The sequence below is a fragment of the Tasmannia lanceolata genome, unplaced genomic scaffold (genome assembly GCF_043159265.1).
Source record: "Tasmannia lanceolata isolate RefF3 unplaced genomic scaffold, GAP_Taslan_0.1 ptg000008l, whole genome shotgun sequence".
Taxonomy (NCBI): Eukaryota; Viridiplantae; Streptophyta; class Magnoliopsida; order Canellales; family Winteraceae; genus Tasmannia; species Tasmannia lanceolata.
The window spans coordinates 24,491,889-24,500,963 of NW_027518685.1; the positions used below are offsets into that span (position 1 = coordinate 24,491,889).

General features: G+C 36.8%; 1 protein-coding gene across 1 annotated transcript; it reads right to left on the reverse strand.

Annotated features, from left to right (window-relative positions):
* Positions 1 to 1,650: 1,650 nt before the first annotated feature.
* Positions 1,651 to 8,824, reverse strand: LOC143884927 (uncharacterized). Its single transcript, XM_077388791.1, has 6 exons — positions 8,655 to 8,824; positions 7,991 to 8,337; positions 7,177 to 7,316; positions 2,976 to 3,125; positions 2,805 to 2,864; positions 1,651 to 2,232 (listed from the first exon to the last, which is right to left on the reverse strand). The coding sequence occupies exons 2-6, from the start codon at positions 8,157 to 8,159 to the stop codon at positions 2,056 to 2,058; spliced, it is 696 nt and encodes a 231-aa protein (XP_077244906.1). The 5' UTR covers positions 8,160 to 8,337; positions 8,655 to 8,824; the 3' UTR covers positions 1,651 to 2,055.
* Between the last annotated feature and the right edge of the window lie 251 nt (positions 8,825 to 9,075).

A 9,075-nucleotide genomic window follows, 5' to 3' on the forward strand; every position in this document is an offset into this window, starting at 1 on the left:
CTGGGAAGGAATCAACGGGCCTGATTGCCACGTACACTGGAACTGGCCGTCCCATGTAAAGAAAAGGGGTGGATTTATCATTTCCCTATTAATTATTAGAACCCCAACTGTATTGTGTTTTGAAGTAAACTCAGGCTTCCACCTATCAACAAGGGCGATTCAATAATTGACGAAGTCAAATTTTCAATAACTAGGGCAAGTCAGAGTTTTAATTGATTTAGAAGAGTAAAACTCGAATTCGAACAAGAACTCAACCAAGGTAAAACTGACTTGACTCGGGCTAGTCAATGATCAACTCCAGCCTTAAAACAAAGATTTGGATTGTACCCAAAAATGCACACTAATCCATGTTATTACAAACAAATGACAGTAATCCTAAAAATATTATTCTTTCTACTTTGTAGACGCCAAAGATCCAGACTCATCAAAAGATGCAACTAGTATCAACCAACCCCCACTCAAAGACTGAGAAACTTGAACTGGTGGCTCTTGGTGGCCATCAGTGTCGTGTTCCTTCTCTCCGGCCAATTTTTAATGAAGTGTGGATTTTCATTAGAAAAGGAATACAATCTTTTGTTGGTGAGCTTGGGGTTTGATAGGCTAAAAATTAAAAAGAAAAAGGTAATACAATCTTTTGTTGGTAAGCTTGGGGGTTGATAGGAAAACCACTACATGTTCATTAATAAAGAAAGGAAAGCTTTGATAGTAATTACAGATGTATCATATTTTCTTGTCCACACACATAGTAGTTCAGAACCTCTCTCTCTCTCTCTCTCTCTCTCTCTCTCCATTATATATGTATGAATGTGTCTGTATGTGTATGTATAATCAGAGAGAGAGAGAGAGAGAGACATAAACCATTGAGAAAAACTGGGTTTGAACTTTTTTTAAACACCTTAATTGGTTTGACAAGGAACCCAAGAAGCTCCTTCATCCCCTACAGCCATTAAATGAAGAGGAAGATGAAAAAAAATCAACGGTAAACATGTCTGAGGAAATTCTAAAAACAAACCCAATCAGGACTACCACCATAAACAAGAGTATTTTTTCTTGAAGGCTGTAAGCTTACCATCTTGGTCTTTGGATCTTCCCTTTGTTTTCTTCGACCAATTAAATTCTCACTGCCATTCAAAAGAGAAAAAAACATCTATTCATGAGATACCAGACTGGATAAGTAAAGATCCATGAAAGGATATGCGGGCCCCATATGAGTGACAGACCATCCATGGTATACCCCAGCAAATGACTAGATCAGATCACTGAACAAATGCCACCCGTTTAGTGGTAATGGATATGAATTGGGAGTTTGGGAACTACCTTCACTGGTCTTTTGGGTGTGTGTGGGTGGGTGGGTGGGGGGAAGGGGGTTGTTGAAGTTTGAAGTTTGAACTATAAGCTATCATTAGTGCATAAATCTGCCTCACCTAACCCCACAAAAATGAAGTGGCCCCTTTCATGTCTGTCATTGGCAACATATCAGAATTTGAAAAAACTTGAGTGATAAACAGTAGAGTCATTTTCATCTTTCAAAAAAAAAAAAAAAAAAAAAACAGTAGTCATTTAGGTGTTCACAAAAATTTCACTGTTACCAGACATGATAAGAAACCTCACCAGGCAACAGATCACAAACTGATAGAAGAAACTTTAAAATCATGATGAATTATTAATTTCTTATGCAAGAGAATCTCTGCCACAATCTATAATACCATTACATGGCTGAAAAAGTTAATACTATCCAGGACCATAGCTTTACTATTAGTGGTCTTACCACTACACCAACAAATGCTTGGGCAGTGGAAGCAAAATTTGACTTTGTCGAGATGGAGTGGCTTTGAGGTCCCACACAGAACATTCATCATTTAATCTTTAAAAAGACTTCAAAAATACAGATGTACGTGGAGGGCCATGGATAGAAATTCTAATGCGGGATGGTAATTGACAATGTAAGTGTGATTAGTGAAAGGAGACGACACGAAGAAGCTGATAAGACTGAAAAACGTGTCAGCAACTCAGTGGACGAGAGAGAGTTACACCTGTCACCAAGAGCAAAGCCAACTACATGAGACAACCAACATAGTGAGCTCTAGTATATTTCCTTTGTAGTTGCGGCCATTGCACGAAGAACTGATCAGCCAGGTGTGACTTGTATAACAGCAGGCCACTGAGAGAGAGTTTCCTCACTCTTGCAATACTCTCAACATAAAAAATGGAGGACCATCGAATACCGACTACCTGCAGTTTAAGCCAGGTAAAGGTTCAGTGATGAATTTCTAGCTCACATCATAAGACAAATAGAATTTAGCATTGGAACCAATCAAGGATAGAAACAAACTAAAGATTTAAATATCCATCCCTTATTTTATTTTTTTCAATGATAGCCATCCCTTATTTCTATATGGACAAAAATTAGACCCTAAAATTTTCCAAAGAGGGCCTCAACTCAAATGAATTACAAGCAGGGCCTCAAGACTTGGATGAAACATTTTTTCACTGTTAACGTAAAAAATAAATACAAGAATAAAGGATCCTTTGAATTTTGCGATTAGCTATCCAAATGAACTGGAATAAAATCCCAACTTCCAGTAATCATTCAGAAAGTACCACTTAGAAGGAAGATAAGTCATTGATTGGCAAAATGTAGCTGAATATCTATATCTAGCACAAACAGTGGTACTTGGCGGTTTTATTAATATGGAGAATGGCATGTTTCATTCAGAAAGAATAATGCCATCCTATCCAATTGAGAAAAGGCACAGAATGTGAAATGAATCCCAAAGAACAAAATTACCATAATAAATACTAACCTTAAAAAGGAATGCAGCTACACCAAGCGGAATACAAGTGCCGGGGCCATTGCAGACAATCTGACAAAAATTGAAAACGGCCCAAATTATCTTAAGTGAAAAATGTAGTAGCTTCAATCCCAATCGACATAATAGGACAATGCAGCAAGAGTTAAAAGATAACAACAATACCACTTCAGGTCTGATTTTAAATGTTAGCCAAAGGGCATGGACCATAGCAATTAGAGTTGTTCCAACAGAAGTTAAATAAGATTGGCCCACTTCCCGGCTTCGATAAATCTTCATGAAATAAGCAGCCTTTATCATCTTCTCTGAACCTGCCTGCATCAAAAATTGATTTCTGAAGATATGCTGGAAAACCAGAGATAATGCAAATGTAAGTCTATTACATCCGAAAGTAAAGTAACAAGACACATTGATAAGTAACCATGCCAGAGATATCTTCTTCAGAAGGATTTCCCGGTTCCAATTGAGAACTAACAAAATGAAGCAGAGGATCATGGGAAGAAACTAGTTTCTTGTATCAGGAAGTGTTGCAAGAATCTGTAGGTATAAGCAATGTAATGGTGTATATTTTATTTACTATTCATTTGGATTAGAGATGGTCTAATTTGTAGCTTTCAAGACTGCTGTTTACATGAAGGCACAGTAAAAAGGTGTTTAATAATAGTTGGGACCTACATGATATTAGAACCTAGCACAGGCAGTGTATGTCCTATAATGCAGGTAGTGATGGTTGAGACTTGAGACAAAGACACATGAGTTGAATGGAATTTTTTAGCTATTGTACAAGTTGAAAAGTGAGGCTTGTTTTGTAATGCATACTGAGAGGTCTATTCATTAACCAAAGTTGAAGGAGAATAATGATTTTGTATTCTTCCCTACTCCATAGTGATATTCAGTTTACTTATTCATGCATGAATGTGTGTTGCTTATACCAGTGCAACGAATGAGACTACATAAATAAAGCAAAGAGGCAATTCAAAAGGGACTGAATTCAGCCCTCAATCAAAAGTGGTCAAAGGTCTACATCAAAACACATAGGATTATACCATAGGCAACCCGACCGACTTACTTTTGCTCAAGAATTTATGTTCCAGTTTCGGTATGCTTTACTGTGGTGATGGAAATGGAAACATGTTGGTTTCGGATGGAAATTTCAATAAAAATCTTGTAAAATTACGGAAATATATGACAACCAAAGCAAATGACAGACCTTTAAGATATAACTTCGGGAGCTGCTAGCATAAGCACGAATACACACTAAAAATCATCACATAAGCATAAAAAAAACTGCCTCTAATAGTTTAATAACATCAAACACCTAGTGACATGTATTGTCGTGCATGTCTGGCAATTTAGTAGATACCTCATTCAACAGATATGATGCAGGACAATACCTAAACGAGGAAAAATCATACACTCCTAATGGGATAATGGGTTCTAAGAAAGTTTAGGGCTAACTCTTAAGAGGCTAAAGACACCTACTGGTTAACTAGGGTTGATTTAAGGTAGAATTAATTGGCGAACAGCAGCAATATTGAGGCTTAAATTTGCATTAAATAATGAGAAAGAACACAATTAGTATGAAATAAACCTTAAACAAATTAGTCGATAGTTAAAGGGTCCTTTGGTAACTAGTTAAGGGCAAAATTAGGCTAAATCGGGGTTTTAAACTTGCGACCAAGTAGAATAATAAAAACAGTACCAAAACCTATGAATTAAACCTTATTTTGATGAGAAATCAGCAATAATCCAATGAAAAAAAACAGTAATAAATTTTCGCAGCAACAAAACGGGGTCAAATCGGTCCAATTTAGGCCAAAAGGGTATTTTGGTAATTTGGACAGATCTGAAAATTCTGGGTAAACTATTGTGGGTTGAAAGATAATAGGTTTAAATGATGAAAGAAATCAGATTTTCAGGTTTAGGAGGCTGCTACGTTGGCCAATTACGCTTTCAATCTCCAAAAGCAAGTTTTGAGGCTTGAAAGGAGTGAAAATTTGATTGGCCTCGAAAGAAGTTGTAAAACTATGAATTTTGATTGCTATGGCTAAGGTTTAATCCCAAAATAAGTCCTTCAAAGTTTCAAGATGAGATCTTAAACGATGTAGGAGATATTTGGATTTTGGGTTTTTGTATTGTAGGGTTCAAGAACACACAAAAATTGAAGAACTAATAACTTACTTGTTTATGGCTGATTTGAGAGGAGAATAGAAGTGAGAAGATGAGAAGGGATTGAGAAGAATGGCTCGAAGCCACCAAGAAGAGAGAAGAGAAGAAGTTCGAAGCTTCAATAGCTTCTTTTGCAAAAACTTTAATTCCTTATTCAATAGTCAAAAGTCCATTACGATGCTTACATAACATATATTTATAAGCAAAAAAACCCTAAAAACTAACTTAACACCCAAGCAACTAATCATAGCCGTCCATCTAAAATAACATAAATAAAACGTTGACTAAAACTTACCTAAAATAGTAAATCCCGTAATAGACCCTTACCATATTCTGAAACTGCCTATAACTTAGCCAAATCAAGTCCAAATCGCGTAATCTTGGGCTCTTTAGATAGGTAATCGAAAAACCTTTCTAAAAATACCAAAATCAGCCCAAAAGAACAAGATTTGATGCCCTAAAAAAATACTGCAAATAACATGACGAAAATAGAAAGTAAATAATAAAAAAACAACTAAAAGAAAAACATCAACATGGAGTGGACGCCATGTAGCATGTGTGAACGTCCATCTCTCATGCAAAAATCAGTCATTCTCCTTCCCACGATTCTTTCTTCGCTTGTAAACTTTAAATCCTCCTCCGTTGATGTCTCCATCATTTCTCCCCGGCTTGGAAGAATTCGCCTCCGGTGAATTAAATTGATTAGGTACCGCTCCCATAAGTCTGGATGGAGCTCCTGAAGCTCATCGGTTGTGATCCAGGAATCATCGATATGTGGTCCTCCTCGCCATCGAACTAGGAACTTTCTGACTCCGCCTGTGTGAGTGGAGACAATCTTCTCATCCAATATGTCTTCTAGTACCTCTTTTCTTTTGTCAAATCTGGGTAATGGTGGGGCAGAAGATGGTAGCACTGGGATGGGCGGTGATGAAACATATTTGGAATTTTCAACAGCAGAAAAGAGTTCATGGTATGGTGCAAGGTCTTCAACATTAAATGTACTACTAATTCCCATGTCAGATGGAAGATCTAAAAACATAAGCATTAGCACTAATCTTTTTAATTATTTTAAAAGGTCCCGCGCCATGAGCATGTAGTTTGCTAACTACGCGCTTACCATAGCGTTCTGGCCTAATCCTTACCATTACCACGTCACCTTCTTGGAATTCCTGTAACCTTCGATGTACATCTGCATAATCCTTACCATTACCACGTCACCTTCTTGGAATTCCTGTAACCTTCGATGTACATCTGCATAAGATTTATATGTTTCATTGCTAATTATAATCTTTCTTCCTATTTCTGCATGTAAGTCTCGAATGTGCTGCGCAAAAGACTCGGCAGACTCAGAAACTCTAGAACTGGCAATAGCTACAGCAGGAATAAGGTCAACTGGTTTCCTAGGGGAATAGTAGCTTGTGATAATCTGAAAAGGGGAAAGACCTGTACTATGGTTCACAGAACTATTATAGGCAAACTCAGCTTGAGGTAGAACTCTATCCCAACTAGAAAGGTTGTCACCAACAAGACACCAACTAGAAAGGTTGTCACCAACCTCAAATAATGACAGACCTTTAAGATATAACATCGGGAGGTGCTAGAATAAGCACGAATACACACTAAAATCATCGCATAAACAAAAAAAAAACTACCTCTAATAGTCTAATAACATCAAACACCTAGTGACATGTATTGCCGTGCATGTCTGACAATTTAGTAGATACCTCATTCAACATATAATTCATATAAATATTTATGCATTATAAATATACCATATTTCATATACAATTCATATAAATATAATTATATAACACATATTGATATAGTATACCAGTACACCACTATTACACTTGAAGTTATGGTTTTGCTATGTATTTTGGTTTTAGTATGTGATTCGGGTTGGATGGAAATAGAAATATTTTGGTCGTTTCGTATCAGTTTTGGTGAAAATTTAAAAGTACACTTTTGGTACAGGGTAATCTATATGATATAGACTATCATTTATATGTTAGGGGAGGAAAAAGCTTACATTACAAATAGACAAGAAGTAACTAGCTTCATAATTCTCAGAAACGCTAGAAAAATACCAAAATTAGCACGAAAAATGTAATGCTTTTCTCCACAGATTCAAAAAACACCTAAGCATAGCATACAAAATAAAAAATAAAATAGAAATCAAGAAGGAAATGAAATGTACCTGACAAATCAAGTGTTCCTCTAACATCTGAGCTTTTTGAAGACTCATATTATCAGTTGCAGCAGCAACATAAAATCTTGGCGTAAATCGGTCCTTTTGAAGCACGGCTATAAGATTAAGCATCTCAGCTGTGTGACCCCCTGCTTGATCAGAAAGGATGGTGATGATTGTGAAACAACCAATTGCTCCAAAAGCTTAAGCTGTTAGAGTTGGTGTTATTTAATCATTTATACTTCAACATTCCCCCTCACGTGTAGCCCCTCTTTTTTTGGGTTGCCCGTACACGGGTGGAGAAGTAGAGGATACAGGGGAAAAAGAGAAGTAGAATGAGAAGAGGAGAAGAATTGAAGGAGAAGATAATAGAAGAAAGAAGAGTGAAGGCAAGAAATTAGAGAGGAGAAATAGAAGAATAAGAGGAGGAGGAGGAGAAGAGGAAAGGGAAGAAGAAGGGGAGAAGAAGATTGGCATAGGGGAGAAATCAATTTTCTCAATTCATTAATTCATCATCCAAATCTGAAAACCCTAATACATGGGGCCTACATATAGGCAATTAAAATAATCTGGAAATAGAATAACATGGAAAATAAAATCCCTAAAATCTAAATATGGAAATAAAAATCCTTGAAACTGCATGACATGGAAATAAAAATCCTAAAAGTTCTAATGGGCAAATATGCCACTTATTGGGCTTCGAATACGCATCAATAGTGGCACATGTGGCCCCTTCTTTGGGTTGGCTGTACACTTGGATTTTTAATATCAAGGAGTTGTTGGGTTTTGATGCAACTACAATGATGATGATGGAAGAGCATACCTGATCCCAATATAATGAGAGTTCTAAATGGTCGTGCAGATGAAGTGTGAAGAGGCTTCCCACTATGATATAACACATAAGCAACACGAATCATGAGACCAATGAACACACTTGTTAAAATGATGGGAAGCATCAATACAGGGTAGCAATTTTCATTGCCCTTCTCCATGGCGACGAGGAATAGTTTCAAACAGCGATCTTTGCTAATTTGGAGTTCAAATCTATATTTCTTCCACTAACAATAATTTGCAGATTCTTCACCTAAATCATCTGAAATGGTTTCAAATATCTATCTTTGCTAATTTTGATTTCAATAATTAGCAGGTTCTTCACCTCTTAAAAAAAATCTGCACATGTAATACCCACACAAGAGTACAAAAATATAAATCAACACTGGGGGAAAATTTCACTAAAACTCCAAAATTATGAAGGAAACTTGATAAATAATTTTTACCTAAGTGCCAAAAAAATCGAATTGCAATTTCGTTCGTTGATTGATTCATTGTTCTTGGAGATAGAAATTCTTTAAATCAAATCCATTTATAAATCGGCATTGACACACCGAGAAATCGGATTCTTAGATTTTCTAGGGTTTGAATAGTTTCAAATATTCATTTATTTATAAATATTTAGAGAGAAAGAGAAAGGGACGATTGTTGCATACCTTTCCGGAGAATTTACACGGTTGCCGGAATCAGTACCGGAAAATCCCCTCAGAAACTCGTCTTCTGCTATGGGTTGAGAAGCAGCACGTTAAAAGAAAATCTGACGGGGTAGGTTAGTAGCGGGCTCCTCCCGGCGCACGTTAGTAAACGTCGTATCTAATGAAGGTTGGAGGAATCTTCGAATCTCAGCTTCCAAATTTGTGCCCCATAAATGGTCGAAAGACAAGCATATCCCTTCGGCTCTCAACATATCCGAGAGTTAGGATCACTGGATGGAGGAGACTTAAGACCCTTAGTAGTGTAATAGCAAGTGGTGTGGAAATATCAATTCCTTTTGGTTGCCGGACTTTTTTTATTCTTGGGATTTTTGGGCTCTGTTCACTTGCCTTCTTGAGAAAGGAAATGAGAAGAAAGTAAGCC

Coding starts and splice junctions, on each gene's coding strand:
- LOC143884927 (XM_077388791.1), bottom strand. CDS start 8,159: ATGGAGAAGGGCAATGAAAATTGCTACCCTGTATTGATGCTTCCCATC. Junction 7,317..7,990: donor TCTCATTATATTGGGATCAG/GTATGCTCTTCC, acceptor CTGATCAAGCAG/GGGGTCACACAGCTGAGATG. Junction 2,865..2,975: donor TTAAAATCAGACCTGAAGTG/GTATTGTTGTTA, acceptor AATTTTTGTCAG/ATTGTCTGCAATGGCCCCGG.